Consider the following 22,457-nt stretch of genomic DNA (forward strand, 5'->3'; position numbering starts at 1 on the left):
TACCCTTGAGAAAATAAAAAATTGCTTGCTAAAACATCATTTTTGAGGAAAGAAAAATGATTTTTTATTTTCATGGCTCTGCGTTGTAAACGTCTGTGAAGCACTTGGGGGTTCAAAGTGCTCACCACACATCTAGATAAGTTCCTTTGGGGGTCTAGTTTCCAAAATGGGGTCACTTGTGGGGGGTTTCTACTGTTTAGGCACACCAGGGGCTCTGCAAACGCAATGTGACGCCCGCAGACCATTCCATCAAAGTCTGCATTTCAAAAGTCACTACTTCCCTTCTGAGCCCCCACGTGTGCCCAAACAGTGGTTTACCCCCACACATGGGGTATCAGCGTACTCAGGAGAAACTGGACAACAACTTTTGTGGTCCAATTTCTCCTGTAACCCTTGGGAAAATAAAAAATTCTGGGCTAAAAAATTATTTTTGAGGAAAGAAAACGTATTTATTATTTTCACTGCTCTGTGTTATGAACTTCTGTGAAGCACTTGGGGGTTCAAAGTGCTCACCTCACATCTAGATAAGTTCCTTTCGGGGTCTAGTTTCCAAAATGGGGTCACTTGTGGGGGGTTTCTACTGTTTAGCCACATCAGGGGCTCTGCAAACGCAACGTGACGCCCACAGAGCATTCCATCAAAGTCTGCATTTCAAAACGTCACTACTTCACTTCCGAGCCCCAGCATGTGCCTAAACAGTGGTTTACCCCCACATATGGGGTATCAGCGTACTCAGGAGAAACTGGACAACAACTTTTGGGGTCAAATTTCTCCTGTTACCCTTGGGAAAATAAAAAATTGCGGGCTAAAATTCATTTTTGAGAAAATAATTTTTTTTTTTTATTTTCATGGCTCTGCGTTATAAACTTCTGTGAAGCACTTGAGGGTTCAAAGTGCTCACTACACATCTAGATTAGTTCCTTTGGGGGTCTAGTTTCCAAAATGGGGTAATTTGTGGGGGATCTCCAATGTTTAGGCACACAGGGGCTCTCCAAACGCGACATGGTGTCCGCTAATGATTGGAGATAATTTTCCATTTAAAAAGCCAAATGGCGTGCCTTCCCTTCTGAGCCCTGCCGTGCGCCCAAACAGTGGTTTACCCCCACATATGGGGTATCTGCATACTCAGGACAAACTGGACAACAACATTTGTGGTCCAATTTCTCCTATTACCATTGGCAAAATAGGAAATTCCAGGCTAAAAAATCATTTTTGAGAAAAGAAAAATTATTTTTTATTTTCATGGCTCTGCATTATAAACTTCTGTGAAGCACCTGGGGGTTTAAAGTGCTCAGTATGCATCTAGATAAGTTCCTTGGGGGGTCTAGTTTCCAAAATGGGGTCACTTGTGGGGGAGCTCCATTGCATAGGCACACAGGGGCTCTCCAAATGCGACATGGTGTCCGCTAACAATTGGAGCTAATTTTCCATTCAAAAAGTTAAAAGGCGCGCCTTCCCTTCCGAGCCCTGCCGTGTGCCCAAACAGTGGTTTACCCCCACATATGAGGTATCGGCGTACTCGGGAGAAATTGCTCAACAAATTTTAGGATCCATTTTATCCTATTGCCCATGTGAAAATGAAAAAATTGAGGCGAAAATAAATTTTTTGTGAAAAAAAAGTACTTTTTCATTTTTACGGATCAATTTGTGAAGCACCTGAGGGTTTAAAGTGCTCACTAGGCATCTAGATAAGTTCCTTGGGGGGTCCAGTTTCCAAAATGGGGTCACTTGTGGGGGAGCTCCAATGTTTAGGCACACAGGGGCTCTCCAAACGCGACATGGTGTCCGCTAACGATGGAGATAATTTTTCATTCAAAAAGTCAAATGGCGCTCCTTCCCTTCCGAGCCTTACCATGTGCCCAAACAGTGGTTTACCCCCACATGTGAAGTATCGGTGTACTCAGGAGAAATTGCCAAACAAATTTTAGGATCCATTTTATCCTGTTGTCCATGTGAAAATGAAAAAATTGAGGCTAAAAGAATTTTTTTGTGAAAAAAAAGTACTTTTTCATTTTTACGGATCAATTTGTGGAGCACCTGGGGGTTTAAAGGGCTCACTATGCATCTAGATAAGTTCCTTGGGGCGTCTAGTTTCCAAAATGGGGTCACTTGTGGGGGAGCTCCAATTTTTAGGCACACGGGGGCTCTCCAAATGTGACATGGTGTCCGCTAAAGAGTGCAGCCAATTTTTCATTCAAAAAGTCAAATGGCGCTCCTTCCCTTCCAAGCCCTGCCGTGCGCCCAAACAGTGGTTTACCCCCACATATGAGGTATCAGCGTACTCAGGACAAATTGGACAACAACGTACGTGGTTCAGTTTCTCCTTTTACCATTGGGAAAATAAAAAAATTGTTGCTGAAAAATCATTTTTGTGACTAAAAAGTTAAATGTTCATTTTTTCCTTCCATGTTGCTTCTGCTGCTGTGAAGCACCTGAAGGGTTAATAAACTTCTTGAATGTGGTTTTGTGCACCTTGAGGGGTGCAGTTTTTAGAATGGTGTCACTTTTGGGTATTTTCAGCCATATAGACCCCTCAAACTGACTTCAAATGTGAGGTGGTCCCTAAAAAAAATGGTTTTGTAAATTTCGTTGTAAAAATGAGAAATCGCTGGTCAAATTTTAACCCTTATAACTTCCTAGCAAAAAAAAATTTTGTTTCCAAAATTGTGCTGATGTAAAGTAGACGTGTGGGAAATGTTATTTATTAACTATTTTGTGTCACATAACTCTCTGGTTTAACAGAATAAAAATTCAAAATGTGAAAATTGCGAAATTTTCAAAATTTTCGCCAAATTTCCGTTTTTATCACAAATAAACACAGAATTTATTGACCTAAATTTACCACTAACATGAAGCCCAATATGTCACGAAAAAACAATCTCAGAACCGCTAGGATCCGTTGAAGCGTTCCTGAGTTATTACCTCATGAAGGGACACTGGTCAGAATTGCAAAAAACGGCAAGGTCTTTAAGGTCAAAATAGGCTGGGTCATGAAGGGGTTAATAGATGAAAATAAACGGCTCAACATGTACAAAAAAGACATTTCTTCTTTTCAGTAAAAGTCCTAAGCCTTCCATCCATGGAGTCTGCCAGTTTAACTTGTAGACTATCAACCAATCACAGCCTCCCAGATACTGATCAGAGAGGTGTATTGTGTTAGTTCACTGTAAATCTCCCATTTAAGAAGAGCCTCCAGTTCTCAGTAGGGTTTAGGTCGGATGAGAAAGGGAGCCATGTCATTATTCTTTAAAGCCTTTACTGACAGCCAAGCAGTGGAATACTTTAATGCCTGTGATGGAGCATTGTCCTGCATAAAAATCTTGGATTTCCTCGAAAGATGTAATTTTCTTCCTCTACCACTGCTTGAAGAAAGTGTCTTATAAAAACCTGCAGTAGGTTTGGAGTTCATGTTGAGTCCATTTTCAACTCGAAGAGGTCCAACTAGCTTATTTCTAATAATACCAGCCTATAACAGTACCCCACATCCACCTTGCTGGCGTCTGAGTTGAAGTGTGTGTTTTTGCCCATTACTGACCCAGCCATTGGCCCATCCATGTAGTCCAGGGGTGGGCAACCTCCGGCCTATGGTGTCCTTTTCTCCACCACCGCAGTGATTGGGTCGGCGGCCGCGTTTTGCCGGCCATGGGCCTTTTAATTGCTCCTGAGACTGCATACATGCAGCGTTCAGTGAAGAACATGATGGTGCATGCACTGAAGACATTGACTTACCTTGGAGTCAGCACACTCTGCGCTCTAGTCCCACCAACTACAAAACCAGCAGCAGCAGCTCCATCCCATCCTCTGAAGTCTATATGCCCCCAGCAGCCCCTCCTGTGATGCCTATATGCCCCCCAGCAGCCCCTCCTGTGATGCCTATATGTTGCCTAGCAGCCCCTCCTGTGATGCCTATATGTTGCCCAGCAGCCCCTCCTGTGATGCCTATATGTTGCCCAGCAGCCCCTCCTGTGACGCCTATATTCCCCCCCGGCAGCCCCCTCCTGTGATGCCCATATGCCCCCCGGCAGCCCCCTCCTGTGATGCCTATATTACCCCCCCCCGGCAGCCCCTCCTGTGATGCCTATATGCCCCCCCGGCAGCCCCCTCCTGTGACGCCTATATTCCCCCCCGGCAGCCCCTCTTGTAACTCCTATATGCCCCTGGCAGCCCCTCCTGTGATGCCTATATGCCCCCCGGCAGCCCCCTCCTGTGACGCCTATATTCCCCCCCCCGGCAGCCTCCTATGATGCCTATATTCCCCCCCCCCCCCCCAGCAGCCCCCTCCTGTGATGCCTATATGCCCCCCAGCAGCCCCTCTTGTGATGCCTTTTTGCGCACAGCAACACCCTCCTGTGATGCCTATATTCCCCCCCCCCAGCAGCCCCTCCTGTGATGCCTATATCCCCCCCCCCCCCCCTTGCAGCCACTCCTCTGATGTCTGTATTCCCCACCCCCACAACACCCCAAGGCAGCCACTCCTGTTTTCCCCTTTTTCCCCCCCGGCAGCCACTCCTGTGATGCCTCTAGCTTTTCCTCTGTTGTTGAGTTCTTTTCAATATTCATAAAAACAATTGACTCCAGACAGACGCAAACCTGGAAAAGCAGTTGCGAGTAATAACATCATCTTTACTGCCTAACACACTTCTCACAATTGCAAACCAGCTCCAGCCATCACATTAGGGGGTTAGTTGATTAAAAATTATTATTATTATTTATTGTTATAGCACCATTTATTCCATGGCGCTTTACATGTACGGAGGGGTATACATAATAAAAACAAGTACAATAATCTTAAACAATACAAGTCATAACTGGTACAGGAAAAGAGAGGACCCTGCCCGCGAAGGCTCACAATCTACAAGGGATGGGTGAGAATACAGTAGGCGAGGGTAGAGCTGGTCATGCAGTGGTTTGGTCGATCGGTGGTTACTGCAGGTTATAGGCTTGACGGAAGAGGTGGGTCTTCAGGCTCTTTTTGAAGGTTTCGATGGTAGGTGAGAGTCTGATATGTTGTGGTAGAGAGTTCCAGAGTAGGGGTGATGCGCGAGAGAAATCTTGTATGCGATTGTGGGAAGAGGAGATAAGAGGGGAATAGAGAAGAAGATCTTGTGAGGATCGGAGGTTGCGTGCAGGAAAGTACCGGGAGACGAGGTCACAGATGTATGGAGGAGACAGGTTGTGGATGGCTTTGTATGTCATGGTTAGGGTTTTGGACTGGAGTCTCTGGGCAATGGAGAGCCAGTGAAGGGATTGACAGAGGGGAGAAGCTGGGGAATAGCGGGGGGACAGGTGGATTAGTCGGGCAGCAGAGTTTAGAATAGATTGGAGGGGTGCGAGAGTGTTCGAGGGGAGGCCACAGAGCAGGAGCTTGCAGTAGTCAAAGCGAGAGATGATGAGGACATGGACTAGGGTTTTTGCAGATTCTTGGTTGAGGAATGAACGGATTCGTGAAATAATTTTGAGTTGAAGTCGGCAGGAAGTGGAAAGGGCTTGGATATGTGGTTTGAAGGAGAGATCAGCGTCAAGGATTACCCCGAGGCAGCGAGCTTGTGGGACTGGGGAGAGAGGACAGCCATTTACTGTAATGGATAGGTTCGTTGGGGGGGGGGGGGTCACGTGAGATGGGGGAAAGATGATGAATTCTGTTTTGTCCATGTTAAGTTTCAGAAAGTTAGCGGAGAAGGATGAAATAGTGGACATACATTGAGGGATTCTGGTTAGTAGGGAGGTGATATCTGGTCCAGAGATGTAGATCTGTGTCATCAGCATAGAGATGATACTGAAAGCCATGAGATTCTATGAGCTGTCCCAGGCCAAAGGTGTAAATGGAGAAGAGCAGGGGCCCTAGGACTGAACCTTGTGGGACTCCGACAGATAGGGGGCGAGGTGAGGAGGTGGTGTGTGAGTGGGAGACGCTGAATGTCCGGTCTGTTAGGTATGATGAGATCCAGGATAGGGCCAAGTCTGTGATGCCAAGGGATGAGAGGGTCTGTAATAATAGGGAATGGTCCACTGTGTCAAAGGCAGCCGACAGGTCCAGGAGGAGGAGGACAGAGTAGTGTCGCTTGTGCTTGGCAGTTAAGAGGTCATTGGTGACCTTAGTAAGGGCAGTTTCATTGGAGTGGTGTGACCGGAAGCCAGATTGTAAGCAGTTGAAGAGGGAGCAAGAAGAGAGATGGGAGGACAGTTCAAGGTAGACTTGTTGTTCCAGTAGCTTGGAGGCATAGGGGAGAAGTGATATAGGGCGATAGCTAGATACAGAGGATGGGTCAAGAGAGGGCTTTTTGAGGTTAGGTGTGATGGAGGCATGTTTAAAGCTTGAGGGGAAAACACCAGTTGTTAGTGATAGGTTGAAGAGATGGGTTAGGGTTGGGATGAAGACTGTGGTGAGGTTTGGGATGAAGTGGGATGGGATCGGGTCAAGTGCACAGGTGGTGAGATGTGATTTTGAGAGTAGAGTGGAGAGTCGATCTTCTGTAATGGTGGAGAAGTTGGTTTTGGAGGTGGAGGGCTGGGAAGTCGGGAGGAAGGGCTCTGGGGGTTGTTGACCAAAACTGTCTCTGACGTTATCAATCTTCTGCTTGAAAAATGAGGCAAAGTCTTCAGCTGAGGTGAGTGGGGAGGGAGGAGGTGCTGGGGGACGGAGGAGAGAATTGAAGTTGTTGAATAACTTTTTAGGGTTGTGAGTCTGGGAGGATATGAGAGATGAGAAGTAGGTTTGTTTAGCTGTGGCGAGTGTGGTCTTGAAAGTAGTGAGGGACTGTTTGAATGCGATGAAGTGCTCGTTGGAGTGGGATCTTTTCCATCTGCGCTCAGCAGCCCTGGAAGCTCGCCTCAATTCTTTGGTCAGGCTGGTGTGCCAGGGCTGTCTGTTGATTTTGCGAGCTTTGGTATGTGTAAGTGGGGCAGCAGATTCCAAAGCTGCAGCTATTGTGGTGTTATATAGAGCGGCAGCGTCATCCGCATTAATTGTTTGTTTGACCAAATATAGCAGAATACATTTCATATTGATAATTTTTGTATGGGCCGCAAATGATGGTATAAATATTCAAATGGCCCCTGGCAGAAAAAAGGATCCCCACACCTGACCTAATTCATCAAGTGTCACTCTGATTCCTTCAGTCCATAAAACCTTTTATAAATCTGTCTTCAGATACGTCTTGGCTTAGTTTTGACATTTCAACTTTTGTGTCTTGTTCAGTAGTGGTCGGGTTTCGGCCTCCCTAACCATGGCCATGTCTCTGAACATCTGTTACTTCCTGGCACTTCAGATAGAGAGTTCCGAACGTTGGCGGCAGCGGATGATAATGGCTTCCTGGTCACTCCACATTTGATTTTTCTCAAATATTATGCAGTTAAAGGGATTTTCCAGGTTTGGCACTAAAGTCACTCTATGTAACTGCAGACTTGTGAATCCGCACTGTGTGCACAGACAGTCATATCGCTGCAAGTATGCAATATGCCACAGTCCGAGCAGGCCTGCGGGACCTTGCTCATTTCTCTTGCATTGAGCGAGGACACGCACATCCATGCCGTGTATATATGTTGCATACTTGTGGTTACATGGCTCCAGACCATACGCACTGTGAGGATTCACAAGTCTGCAGTTACATAGAGTGACTACAGACTTCTGTGCCAAACCTGGACAGCCCTTTTAATGTGCGGCTTTTTTCCTCAACACGTTTTTGCGACCCTGTTAACTATTTGCAACAAAACCTTTGATTCTGTGATCTCGCCCCAATATCTTGAGTGCTGTGGCCATCTGTAAGACTTAACCATTTTTTTCTTTTCAGAGTCAGTTAAATCTTTTTTGGTCCATTTTGAATGAGGAAAGCAAGCTGCCTAATAATTCTCCGCTCCTTTAATAAAGGGTAGTGATATTCCCTCCCTCCCTCATTACACAGATACACATCACCTGATCTGCTTTCTCCAATAAGCATTCTAGTTTATACAGCTTGGAGTTGGAAAATCTGCATAAAATGATATGGTCAAAATTCGAATAATAATGCCTAGTATGTGTGCACATAGTGTATAGGAAAACTGATTACTTATGCCTGTCATCCAGTAGACTTGCTATAGACATTCCACCAATTTAGGCAGAATGAGATCGTGGGTTATGGAGCACAGAAGCGGAGATTAGTGTGCCGGAACTGTAAAGATTGGGGTCCGTTTTACAGTCTGGGGAGTAGAGAGAGAGAGAGATCCAAAGTTCAGGTCACCATTGATTTCTATGGGGTTCGGGTACAGTTCTGGTACCCAAACTGAACTTTAGTCCAAAGTTTGGACAAACCTGAACTTCCACGCTGTGATTTATTGCATAGTTTCTAACATTTGCTTTTATTAACGATTGTACTATTTAAATAAAGTTTTGTTGAAATGACAACGATCCTGAGATCTGTTCTAGAGATGCTGTATTTGATGACTGCTGATGCTTTTTTTTCTGTTTTTTTTTATTTGGTTTGTTTTTTTGTTTTTTAGATTACTGTAACGGACCCTGACTTAATTGAAAAATCAAACTTGAACAGACAGTTTCTTTTCAGGCCTTACCACATTCAGGTATGATAACATTTAAAACGATAATTTTTTAGAAATTGTAGTGAATGGCCTCATGGCGTCTGTTTACAGTGCGCGATGCAGAGTTTTAGCGACCCCCAACATGTTTGCTGATCGCGCTTCAGGAATGCACAGAACAATCTGTAATAGTTCATTCTACACACGGATGCAGTTGCTGATTTTGACGGTGTTCTGCCAAGAACAGTGATCCTTTTTTTTGCAAACCAAAAGATAATTTCATCCTACAAACCGGCGTCTTGCTTGATCATCGGGTGTAGCCAGTTTAGACTACTTATGCAGCGTCAAAACCACAGTTGACAGATGTTACAGCATAGGGGGTAGGATTTCTAGAACTCCCATGTCCACTATGCGTGTATGTGCGCCGCGGACACGGACATGCAGTGCTGGTTTACAAGCCGCAGCATGTCGATTTTCTCTTGCGGAGACACCAGTCTACACAACAGAAACTTCAACAATAAAAATGTATTTGGATGCGGTAAATCAGTGAACACATGCGGATTACCTGCGTGATTAGAATGCAGCATTTTGGACGCTGCGAAGATACTCTGCATCCAAAGCACCTCTACTTCCTGATGGTGGGAACGTACCCTATGGCTATGTTCACACGTTCAGTAATCATCCGTATCAGTCCGTTGGCCAAAAAATGGAAAACAGATCCATTAATTAGCCATTAGTTTTCTTCCATTTAAAACCAATCTTTTTCAAATGAAAGAAAAACAGATGTCTTTTTAACAGATCCTTTTCCATAGACTTCGATGTTAAAAAATAAATAAATTTTAAAAAAAACGGATCCAGTTGAAATCAGATTTTTTTGTTTGTTTTTTTTTAAGCTGGACAAAAAGTTATCTGCAGAACTTTTTAGTCAACGAATTGCTGCTGGATCCATTCGAATGGATGATTACTGGCCATGTGAACATGGCCTAAATTTAACTTTTGGTTGCACGATGCAGAATTTCTCTGCAGCATTTCCTTAAATTATACACCTGGTGAAATAAGTATTGAACATATCACCAATTTTCTAATATACCCATATATACTCGAGGATAAGCTGACCCGAGTATAAGCCGAGACCCCTAATTTTGCCACAAAAAATGGGAAAACTTATTGACTCGAGTTTAAGCCTAGGGTGGGAAATGCAGCAGCTACCGGTAAATTTCAAAAATAAAAATAGATGCCAATAAAAGTTAAATTAATTGAGACATCAGTAGGCTAAATGTAGGCCCCATATAATGCTCCATACAGTTCATGATGGGCCCCATAAGATGCTCCATACAAAATACGCCCCATATAACGCTCCATCAAGTTCATGATGGGCCCCATAAAATGCTCCATATTAAAATATGCTCCATGTAATGCTGCATAAAATGCATAAAATGATGGCCCACAATATGCTCCATACAAAATATATCCCATATAATGCTCCATAAAGGTTGTTGATGGCCCCACAAGATGCTCCATACAAAAATATGCCCTATATAATGCTCCAAAAAAGGTTAATGATGGCCCCATAAGAAGGTCCATAGAATAATATGGCCCAAATAATGCTGCACAAAGGTTAATGATGGCCCCATAAGATGCTCCATATTAAAATATGCCCCACATAATGCTGCACAAAGGATAATGATGATGAGATGCTCCATAGAATAATATGCCACATATAATGCTCCATAAAGGTTAATGGCCCCATAAGATGCTCCATAGAATAATATGCTACATATGCTGCTTTTTAAGGTTGATGGCCCATAAGATACTCCGTAGAATAATATGCCCCATTTGCTGCTGCGATTTAAAACAAAAAAAAATAGACATGCTCACCTCTCGTTGTTGGGTGCCAGGTGCCGGTGTACTTAGCAGGCGGGGACACCGGCACGCTATGGGGGCCACGTGCTGGAGTCGCCGCTGGCTCAGGCCCCCAGCACTTACGATATTCACCTGTCCCCATTCCACCGCTGCGTGCCGCTGTCTTCCGGGTCTCTGCAGTGACTGTTTAGACAGAGGGTGGTGCGTGCACTAAACACATCATCTCGCCCTCTGACTTGAACATCCCAGCCAGAGGACCCGGAAGACACAGCCCGGTGGTGGAACGGGGACAGGTGAATATCGCATGGTTCACCCTCCTGGCACGGTCTCTGCTTCTCAGATGGTCTCTGGCGCCGGCAGCTCTTCCTGTGTTCAGCGGTCACGTGGTACCACTCTTTCAAGTAATGAATTTGGGCTCCACGCCTATGGAAGTGGAGTCGTTTGCATATTCATTACTTTAATGAGCAGTACCACGTGACCTCTGAACACAGAAAGAGCTGCCAGCGCCAGAGACCATCTGAGAAGCAGGGACATGCAGAGACGCGCCGGGAGCAGGTCAGTATGATGTGACGGCCGCCGGCTCCTGCCAACCCCCTGGTACAATGACTCGAGTATAAGCTGAGAGTGGCACTTTCAGCCTAAAAAAATAAATGGGCTGAAAATCTTGGCTTATACTCGAGTATATATGGTATTTCTAAGTCACTATTAACCCCTCTGTGACCTTAGACGTACTATCCCGTCGAGGTGCCCTGGGCTTATCTGACCCTGGACGGGATAGTACGTCATAGCCGATCGGCCGCGCTCACGGGGGGAGCGCGGCCGATCGAGGCCGGGTGTCAGCTGCTTATCGCAGCTGACATCCAGCACTATGTGCCAGGAGCGGTCACGGACCGCCCCCGGCACATTAACCCCTGGCACACCGCGATCAAAGATGATCGCGATGTGCCGGCGGTGCAGGGAAGCACCGCGCAGGGAGGGGGCTCCCTGCGGGCTTCCCTGAGCCCCCCGCAGCAACGCGATGTGATCGCGTTGCTGCGAGGGTCTCCTCACCTCCCTCCCTGCTCGAGCCCCGGATCCAAGATGGCCGCGGATCCGGGTCCTGCAGGGAGGGAGGTGGCTTCACAGAGCCTGCTCAGAGCAGGCACTGTGAAGGCTGCAGCGCTGCATGTCAGATCAGTGATCTGACAGAGTGCTGTGCAAACTGTCAGATCACTGATCTGTGATGTCCCCCCCTGGGACAAAGTAAAAAAGTAAAAAAAAAATTTTCCAAATGTGTAAAAAAATAAAAAAAAATATTCCAAAATAATGAAAAAAAAAAAAAAAATATTATTCCCATAAATACATTTCTTCATCTAAAAAAAACAAAACAATAAAAGTACACATATTTAGTATCGCCGCGTCCGTAACGACCCGACCTATAAAACTGTCCCACTAGTTAACCCCTTCAGTAAACACCGTAAGAAAAAAAAAAAAAAACGAGGCAAAAAACAACGCTTTATTATCATACCGCCGAACAAAAAGTGGAATAACACGCGATCAAAAGGACAGATATAAATAACCATGGTACCGCTGAAAGCGTCATGTTGTCCCGCAAAAAAAGAGCCGCCATACAGCATCATCAGCAAAAAAATAAAAAAGTTATAGTCCTGAGAATGAAGCGATGCAAAAATAATTATTTTTTCTGTAAAATAGTTTTTATCGTATAAAAGCGCCAAACCATAAAAAAATGATATAAATGAGGTATCGCCGTAATCGTACTGACCCGAAGAATAAAACTGATTTATCAATTTTACCAAACGCGGAACGGTATAAACGCCTCCCCCAATAGAAATTCATGAATAGCTGGCTTTTGGTCATTCTTCCTCACAAAAATCGGAATAAAAAGCGATAAAAAAATGTCACGTGCCCAAAAATGTTTTCAATAAAAACGTCAACTCGTCCCGCAAAAAACAAGACCTCACATGACTCTGTGGACCAAAATATGGAAAAATTATAGCTCTCAAAATGTGGTATTGCAAAAAATATTTTTTGCAATAAAAAGGGTCTTTCAGTGTGTGACGGCTGCCAATCATAAAAATCCGCTAAAAAACTCGCTATAAAAGTAAATCAAACCCCCCTTCATCACCCCCTTAGTTAGGGAAAAATAAAAAAAAATGTATTTATTTCCATTTTCCCATTAGGGCTAGGGTTAGGGCTTGGATTAGGGTTAGGGCTAGGGTTAGGGCTAGGGTTAGGGCTAGGGTTAGGGCTAGGGTTAGGGCTAGGGTTAGGGTTAGGGTTAGGGCTAGGGTTAGGGCTAGGGTTAGGGCCAGGGTTAGGGTTAGGGTTAGGGTTAGGGCTAGGGTTAGGGCTAGGGTTAGGGCTAGGGTTAGGGTTAGGGCTAGGGTTAGGGTTAGGGTTGGGGCTACAGTTAGGGTTGGGGCTAAAGTTAGGGTTCGGGTTTAGATTACATTTACAGTTGGGAATAGGGTTGGGATTAGGGTTAGGGGTGTGTCAGGGTTAGAGGTGTGGTTAGGGTTACCGTTGGAATTAGGGTTAGGGGTGTGTTTAGATTAGGGTTTCAGTTATAATTGGGGGGGTTTCCACTGTTTCGGCACATCAGGGGCTCTCCAAACACGACATGGCGTCCGATCTCAATTCCAGCCAATTCTGCGTTGAAAAAGTAAAACAGTGCTCCTTCCCTTCCGAGCTCTCCTGTGTGCCCAAACAGGGGTTTACCCCAACATATGGGGTATCAGCGTACTCAGGACAAATTGGACAACAACTTTTGTGGACCAATTTCTCCTGTTACCCTTGGGAAAATACAAAACTGGGGGCTAAAAAATAATTTTTGTGGGAAAACAAAAAAATTTTTTATTTTACGGCTCTGCGTTATAAACTGTAGTGAAACACTTGGGGGTTCAAAGTTCTCACAACACATCTAGATAAGTTCATTGAGGGGTCTAGTTTCCAATATGGGGTCACTTGTGGGGGGTTTCTACTGTTTAGGTACATTAGGGGCTCTGCAAACGCAATGTGACGCCTGCAGACCAATCCATCTAACTCTGCATTCCAAATGATGCTCCTTCCCTTCCGAGCCCTCCCATGCGCCCAAACGGTGGTTCCCCCCCACATATCGGGTATCAGCGTACTCAGGACAAATTGGACAACAACATTTAGGGTCCAATTTCTCCTGCTAACCTTGGAAAAATACAAAACTGGGGGCTAAAATATAATTTTTGTGGAAAAAAAAATATTTTTTATTTGCATGGCTCTGCGTTATAAACTGTAGTGAAATACTTGGGGGTTCAAAGTTCTCACAACACATCTAGATAAGTTCATTGAGGGGTCTAGTTTCCAATATGGGGTCACTTGTGGGGGGTTTCTACTGTTTAGGTACATTAGGGGCTCTGCAAACGCAATGTGACGCCTGCAGACCATTCCATCTAAGTCTGCATTCCAAATGGCGCTCCTTCCCTTCCGAACCCTCCCATGCGCCCAAACGGTGGTTCCCCCCCATATATGGGGTATCAGCGTACTCAGGACAAATTGGACAACAACTTTTGGGGTCCAATTTCTCCTGTTACCCTAGGGAAAATACAAAACTGGGGGCTAAAAAATAATTTTTGTGGGAAAAAAATTTTGTTTTATTTTTATGGCTCTGCATTATAAACTTCTGTGAAGCCCTTGGTGGGTCAAAGTGCTCACCACACATCCAGATAAGTTCCTTAGGGGGTCTACTTTCCAAAATGGTGTCACTTGTGGGGGGTTTCAATGTTTAGGCACATCAGTGGCTCTCCAAACGCAACATGGCGTCCCATCTCAATTCCTGTCAATTTTGCATTGAAAAGTCAAACGGCGCTCCTTCCCTTCCGAGCTCTCCCATGCGCCCAAACAGTGGTTTACTGCCACATATGGGGTATCAGCGTACTCGGGACAAATTGGACAACAACTTTTGAGGTCCAATTTCTTCTCTTACCCTTGGAAAAATAAAAAATTGGGGGCAAAAATATAATTTTTGTGAAAAAATATGATTTTTTATTTTTACGGTTCTGCATTATAAACTTCTGTGAAGCACTTGGTGGGTCAAAGTGCTCACCACACCTCTAGATAAGTTCCTTAGGGGGTCTACTTTCCAAAATGGTGTCACTTGTGGGGGGTTTCAATGTTTAGGCACATCAGTGGCTCTCCAAACGCAACATGGCGTCCCATCTCAATTTCTGTCAATTTTGCATTGAAAAGTCAAACTGCGCTCCTTCCCTTCCGAGCTCTCCCATGCGCCCAAACAGTGGTTTACTGCCACATATGGGGTATCAGCGTACTCAGGACAAATTGGACAACAACTTTTGAGGTCCAATTTCTTCTCTTACCCTTGGAAAAATAAAAAATTGGGGGCAAAAATATAATTTTTGTGAAAAAATATGATTTTTTATTTTTACGTTTCTGCATTATAAACTTCTGTGAAGCACTTGGTGGGTCAAAGTGCTCACCACACATCCAGATAAGTTCCTTAGGTGGTCTACTTTCCAAAATGGTGTCACTTGTGGGGGGTTTCAATGTTTAGGCACATCAGTGGCTCTCCAAACGCAACATGGGGTCCCATCTCAATTCCTGTCAATTTTGCATTGAGAAGTCAAATAGCGCTCCTTCCCTTCCGAGCTCTCCCATGCGCCCAAACAGTGGTTTACTGCCACATATGGGGTATCAGCGTACTCAGGACAAATTGGACAACAACTTTTTGGGTCCAATTTCTCCTGTTACCCTTGGTAAAATAAAACAAATTGGAGCTGAAGTAAATTTTTTGTGTAAAAAAGTTAAATGTTCATTTTTATTTAAACATTCCAAAAATTCCTATTAAACACCTGAAGGGTTAATAAACTTCTTGAATGTGGTTTTGAGCACCTTGAGGGGTGCAGTTTTTAGAATGGTGCCACACTTGGGCATTTTCTATCATATAGACCCCTCAAAATGACTTCAAATGAGACATGGTCCCTAAAAAAAAATGGTGTTGTAAAAATGAGAAATTGCTGGTCAACTTTTAACCCTTATAACTCCCTAACAAAAAAAAAAATTGGTTCCAAAATTATGCTGATGTAAAGTAGACATGTGGGAAATGTTACTTATTAAGTATTTTGTGTGACATATCTCTGTGATTTAATTGCATAAAAATTCAAAGTTTGAAAATTGCGAAATTTTCAAAATTTTCGCCAAATTTCCGTTTTTTTCACAAATAAACGCAGGTACTATCAAAGAAATTTTACCACTATCATGAAGTACAATATGTCACGAGAAAACAATGTCAGAATCACCAGGATCCGTTGAAGCGTTTCGGAGTTATAACCTCATAAAGGGACAGTGGTCAGAATTGTAAAAATTGGCCTGGTCATTAACGTGCAAACCACCCTTGGGGGTAAAGGGGTTAACAAATGAGGTAATGCAAATATTTGTCGGATGGCCTAGGGGAAGTGACCTTTCAGCAGGGACAAGAGGACTCGTGGAGTATGCTTTAGGACACCTTCTAAGCATCTATAGTCTTATATTTTTTCCTTTTGTTTTGTCAGAAACCTAAAAGCTGCACTGCTGCTGCTGTAACATTGGGCATTAATCCCCAGTTGAAAATTGAACCACGTCTAGATAAGGTGTGTCCTGCCACCGAGAATATCTACACAGATGATTTTTACACTAAGCAGGACATCATTGTGACCGCACTGGACAACGTGGAAGCCAGAAGATACGTAGACAGGTAGCTGTACATGTGACAGTTTCTGTGTCTGAAACAGATGTATTCATTAGGCTGTGTGATGTCCTGGAAACTTTTATGTCATTTCTTTCTTTTTCTTTTTTTTTTCCCCCCACAGTCGATCTGTATCAAACATGCGTCCCTTACTTGACTCCGGGACCATGGGGACGAAAGGACACACAGAAATTATTGTACCTTGCTTAACAGAGTCGTATAACAGTTATGTAAGCAAAATATCAAATCACTGGCATCTTTTGCATCAGCGTCCTCAAGTGTTTTAAAGGGCAGCATCTGTCAGTAACATCAGCCCCTTCAACAGCATATATGGGCTTGCAGGTCTATGAAATGTAAATTAATTCACTCCTTTATATTTTCTGTTGCTGCATTGGAAAGTAATTCGCTTTTTCATATGTAAATGAAGCATCAAGTGGTGTGGGCACAACTGAGCACTTAAGGAGCTTTTGCCTCCCAAGGTTGTTTCCCAGTCCAGTACCAGCCTCCTTAGTTTGACTGATGGCTTCCTGCCTGAATTTCCTATCCTGGCACCTGATGTCCTACAGACAGAGAGCTATCATTTAAGCTAAAGAGACTGGTCCTGGGCAGGAAACAAGCTCTGTAAGCAGAGGCTCCTTAAGAGCTGGGTCACACCCAGAGCACTTAACACTACATTTGCATAATAAATGAAAACACTAATTTGTTAAAAATACAGCTTCATATATAAGTTTTAAAGGTGTCAAGGATTTACATTTCAAAGGTGTTCATTTAACTGACAGATTCCCTTTAAAGAGATAACTTGGTTCATCCCCTTGTTTGCGTGGGTTTCCTACAGAACTTTAGATGGTGAGCCCCAATGGTGACAATGATGGTCTGTAAAGGTGTGAAAATAATAATGCAATATAAAGTAAGTAAAATATATAAATTGTGCACTTGTCCTATTCTAATAGGACAGTTAGATTATGCCTGCTAGCCACACACGAGACCTGGCAAGTGGCTGACAGACGCCACATTGGGTGTTAAAGGAACTTAAATAGTTTCTCCATGCGTTCCCTGGACGCATGGATATAGACTAGCAACCAATAAAAGGTGTGATCTGGCAACATCTCATGGTTTGTCAGTAGGAGTTGTCGTAACGGAGGTGACTAGTAATAGTGGTTATTACAAGTCAGGGGAAAAAAGCAGAAATGTTACTGAAAACGAAAATAGATTTTAAAATCATTCTTGCCTTTTGTTATGTAGCGAGACCCTCCGGATGAAGAAATCCCATTTTGCACCTTAAAGTCATTTCCAGCAACTATTGAACACACAATTCAGTGGGCCAGAGATAAGGTACGAGATTATGAATAGTTGCAGTTATATAAAAATCTGTCTTTTTATTTGAGCCTTGTGGTCACTCATTTACTTTATTGTTTTGTATTTCCAGTTTGAGAGCTCTTTTACCCATAAGCCGTCTCTATACAGCAAATTTTGGCAGACACATTCAACTCCACAAGACGTTCTGCGGGTATGTATGCAGCCCCCTGACAAATGGGCAGAAGCCCCTATCGCTACACCCTGATCTCCTAGGCTCCTGCACATATACACACATTAGTAACTAACATTTAGCCAGGAAATGTTCAGTGCAATTATCTATGATAATAAAGGAGCTGTCCATTATTAGGTAACTAACCCATTTGAAAGCCTGTGCTGCTCCCAGAGCTGTCTGCCAGTGATCTCATGACATTTTATTTAGCAAACTGGGGTAACTTAAGGCCTCTTTCACACTTAACGTCTTTTGAGCTCCCGTCGACATCCGTCGATTTTTGAAAAAACAGTATCCAGCAAATTTTTCTGCTGGATCCTGTTTTTTCTCATAGACTTGTATTAGCGACGGAGTGTGACAGATGGCCATCCGTTTCATCCGTCGTGCACTGGATCCGTTGGAAAATTGTTGTCCGTCAGGCGGGGACAACGCACAGAGGAACGTTTTTTCTGTACGTCGTAAAATTGCTCAGTGATCCGTCGCTGACTGTGAAAAGCAGGAATCCAGCGACTGGTTCCGTCTTTTGAAACTGAGCATGCGTGGAAGATTTTCCAGTCAGGGAAATTCTTTCTCACACTCTCTCTCTTTTTACTATTGATGCTGCCTATGCAGCATCAATAGTAACAAGATGTAATGTTAAACAAGTAACAAGATATAATGTTAAAAATAAAAAAAATCGCAATTTCTCTATCGCCTCATTGGGGGACACAGGAACCATGGGTGCATGCTGCTGCCACTAGGAGGTTGACACTATGCACAAAAAAAGTTAGCTCCTCCTCTACAGTGTACACCCCACCGACTGGCATTAAGAACTTCAGTTTAGCTTAGTGTCAGTAGGAGGTGGACACGGGTCTTTCATTAGACCCTTATCTACCTCAATGTGCGTCGTTTTCTTTCAGGTTTTCTGGAGGGATACAGGGTGAACAGTCACACCTGTAATCCCACAATACGGACTATGAGTACGCGTGTACTGCCACCCCATATCCTCATAGATCCCTCAGCAGGACCATGATCCTAGCACACAAGCGTGCTCAGAAGTCCAGTCCTGGCTCCGTCCCCCACCCACTCGCACACCAGAGCCTGTCGGTTGGAGGAGACGAGGACGTCCACCAGCAAGTTCTGAACGTCTTTTTTGCATTCCGGAATAATGAGGTATATTTCTCTTTTTTCTCAGGTTATTATGGAAGAAGATATACAGATGAAGAAGGTGAGTATTTAGAAGGTGCACCATCTATTTCCCTTAGGACCTTTAGGTTAGGGATTCCCTTTAGGGAGGTGGAGGGCCTTTTCCTATGGGAAATACCAGGGCTTTCAGCGGGACTTTTAGCCCTGCTCAGGCCCCCTCTCCTCTCCCCAGTCTGGACGCGGGCTCCGGCGCTTGAGGGGCTACCTTTTCAGAGGCACAGGCGTGACATTCGCTGCGGGAAGGCTTATTCGCATCCTCCTCTCATTCAGGCGGTCGCCGGCTTCTAATCTAGGCCCCGGCTTCTCGGGCCTACTCCGGCGCGACGGCCGCCGAGTTCCAATCTAGGCCCCGGCTTCTCGGGCCTACTTCGGCGCGGCGGTTGCCGGTTTCTAATTTAGGCCCCGGCTTCGCGGGCCTACTCTGGCGCAGTAAGCCCCCCATTTGCTCTCCTTCGGGCGGGCTTTCTCCCGCCTGTACCTTCTTCCTGCAGCGGCGCCTAGCTTCGCCCCCATAGCAGTGCCTGCATCTGGCGCCATATTGGTTCCCCTGGTGTGTGCGCTTGTCTCCGCCCACTTCTTCCCAGCCACCGCTCTCTACAGCCGGCGCCATCTTCCTGCCCAAGGCTTGCGCTGTCGGCCCCGTTCCTCTTCCAGTTTTAATGAGCGGGCCTTTTGCCCTCCCGCCTTTTTCCCTGCAGCACGCCTTTTCTGTTTCCTCTGGCGTCGCCATGGGTCGTCGCATCCAGCGGTGCATCTGTCTGCAGGACCTGCTCCTCTACAGCCTGGAAGCTACAGGACAGCTGCTGTAAGTATATCTGCACAGCAGACTGACACTCCCCTCTGCTTCCGTCCCCTAACCCTCTGGCACCATGTCTAATTCTAAGGGAGAACGTTCCCATCCTCCTGCTTCTTCTGCTATCTTGGTCCGTCACTTTGTATGTTCGCCCTACATATGCAGACTTCCCTCCCTCTGTCAGGACTGCAACAGCTCCACGGTGCCCACCGCCCTGGACACCCCTGCTGTCCGAGGGAGTGAGTTCCCTATCCCAGGGTGGGTCTCCTCTCTGTCCCAATCCCTGCGATCTCACCCTAGTGTCTCAGACCCTAGTGTCTGTGCTTGATAGGTTGCCCCTGACGACTTCCGCTGTAGCCAGCGGGTCACAGGAAGCTCCGTCCGAGCCTACCAATATTGGCTGCAAAGGATCTAGACAGGAACGCCGGTCTGAGTTGTTTTTTCCAGTCTTCCTCCCCCGAGTCAGGCGAAGCGTTCTCGGATGCGCCTTCGGAAGATGTTTTGCAGCTGGAATCTAACCAAATCGCTAGAATGAGGGATATGGTTCAGAACCTCATTGCTGCAGTTAAACAGACCTATGGCATCAAAGACTCCACTACGGAACCCGGAGATCAGGCGGTTTCGTTTAGACGGTCCAAGCCACCTTCCAAAGTTTTCACCCCTCATTCTGAATATGAGGAGCTGATGGCCAGAGAAAGAGAGAATCCGACCAGACGCTTTCAAAGAGAACAGCGCCTCGGCGTGTTATATCTTTTTTCCCCGGAGCACCGCCAACTGGACAGCTTCTCCCTCCGTGGACCCGCCAGTCTCCAGACTATCTACCTACACAGTCCGGCCCTTTTCCTGATGCTGCATCTTAGAAGGAATCTAATGGTAGACTTTTAGAATCCTTTGCGAAGTCAGCTTCGAAGCGGCTGCGTCCACTTTTTGCCCGGCTTTTGCCTCCTCATGGGTTTCAAAGTCTGTGGCCAAATGGACAAAGTAACTCCGTCAAGGCATTCTGGCTGGGCCCAACCAGAACAGCTAGCGGAGCTTGTCAACCAGATTTCTCACACGAGTGAGTATTTGGTCTCTGCCTCCCTGGATGCTGCGTCTCGTGCAGCTCAGGCATCCAGCAATGTCGTTGCCATCCGCCGGACAGTTTGGCTTAAGGCCTGGCAAGCAGACCTGTTTTCTAAGAAGTCCCTTACCACCTTGCCCTTTCAGGGATCGCGTCTTTTGGTTCAAGACCGGACCAAATTATTAGGGACGCGACTGGGGGGGCAAGTTCCCTTCTCCCCCAATCCAAACCTCGCCGACCTCTTCCTCTACAGCAGAGGTCGCAAGCGCGCCAAGATAGGAAGAAGTTTTCCTTTAGGCCCACTTCTTCCTGGCACTCCCGCTATTCCCAAGGAAGATCCACCAGGTCTAGACCTGGAAGATGTACCTCGGCATGATTCTCACTGAGATCCCGGCGCTTCTCCCAAGCTGGGCAGTCGTCTTCCTTTCTTCAAAGGCGTTTGGCTTGCGGCAATGGAGGATGCATGGGTCAGGGAAGTGGTATCCTCGGGATATAAAATCAATTTAGTTTCACAGCCCTGGGATCGTTTCTTTGAATCTCGCCCTCCAAAAGACCCGACTTTGGTTCCGGGTTTCCTTGCAGCCATCGCCTCTCTCCTCAGCAAGGGGGTAATCGTTCCCGTTCCAGGAAGAGAAGGATTCACAGGCTTCTATTCAAACCAATCCCAGATCTCAAATTACTGAATAAAAGGGTTCGCCAGCGACTTTCAGAATGGTATCCCTTCGTTCGGTAATCACTTCCATGGAGGCATAGGAATTTCTGTACTCCATAGACATTCTGGAAGCCTATTTTCATGTCCCTATATTTCCAGGACATCACAGATTTCTGCGTTTTGCGGTACATCAGGAGCATTTCCAGTTTGTCATCCTGCCTTTCCGTACCTCGATGATATTCTCTTCAAGACTCCATCCTTTTCTCAGGTCCAGGAAAGCTTGTCCATTGTTCTCGACACCCTGTCCCGTTTCGGGCGGCTTGTCAACAAGAAGTAGTATTGCCTTATTCCGACTCAGCGCCTCGTGTTCCTAGGCATGCTGTCCGACACCTGTCGAACCAGGATTTTTCTTTCCGATGAGAAGAGAGCTTTGCTCCGCCGGAAAATTTGCTTGTTTCAGGGTTTACAGCTTACATCCTTCAGAACGGCCATGAAGGCCCTGGGAAGGATGGTGGCAACATCGCAAGCGATCCCCTTTGCTCAATTCCACTCACGACCTCTTCAGCAAGCGATCCTTTGGCAGTGGGACAAGTCTGTCCTTTCTCTGGATCGTCCAATTCGTCTTTTGCCCTGAGTCAAACGGTCCCTCAATTGGTGTCTGATGTCTCCTCTCATCTTCCTAGGTTGGTCCTTCCTTCCGTTCCTGGCAGGTTGTGACGACAGATTCCAGCCTTCTCGGCTGGGGGGGGCGGTTTTTCGTCCCCGGACTGTCCAGGGACGTTGGTCGGCGCTGGAGTCTTCGCTGCCGGTCAGCGTCCTCGGAATACGGGCCTTTTTACCTGTCCCTCCTTCACTGGGAGAGACTTCTCATGGGTCTACCAGTCCGAATTCAGACGGACAATGCCACGGCTGTGGCATATGTCAAACACCAAGGAGGGATTCGGAGTTCCTTGGCGTTTTCCGAGGTCTCCAAGATCCTCCTCCTTTGGGGAGGTGACGGTTTTCCAGCGACATCCGCGGTGCATATCCCCGGTGTAGTTATTTGGGCCACCGATATCCTCAGCCGCGAGGGCCTTGCGGCAGGAAAATGGTCCCTGCATCAGGAGGTCTTCCAGCAAATTTGCCTTCAATGTGGGACGCCGGATGTGGACCTCATGG

At 45.8% G+C, this 22,457-nt stretch overlaps 1 protein-coding gene across 4 annotated transcripts in view; it reads left to right on the forward strand.

Moving 5' to 3' along the window:
• Positions 1-22,457, forward strand: part of UBA6 (ubiquitin like modifier activating enzyme 6) — a 152,625-nt gene that overhangs the window by 71,469 nt on the left and 58,699 nt on the right. For all 4 annotated transcript variants that reach the window (XM_069743113.1, XM_069743115.1, XM_069743116.1 and 1 more), the window contains 5 exons: positions 8,476-8,553; positions 15,912-16,093; positions 16,209-16,314; positions 17,327-17,416; positions 17,511-17,591. In XM_069743113.1, coding sequence (XP_069599214.1) covers positions 8,476-8,553; positions 15,912-16,093; positions 16,209-16,314; positions 17,327-17,416; positions 17,511-17,591 — 537 coding nt within the window. The remainder of the gene's footprint in view (positions 1-8,475; positions 8,554-15,911; positions 16,094-16,208; positions 16,315-17,326; positions 17,417-17,510; positions 17,592-22,457) is intronic.

The sequence above is a fragment of the Ranitomeya imitator genome, chromosome 1 (genome assembly GCF_032444005.1).
Source record: "Ranitomeya imitator isolate aRanImi1 chromosome 1, aRanImi1.pri, whole genome shotgun sequence".
NCBI lineage: Eukaryota > Metazoa > Chordata > Amphibia > Anura > Dendrobatidae > Ranitomeya > Ranitomeya imitator.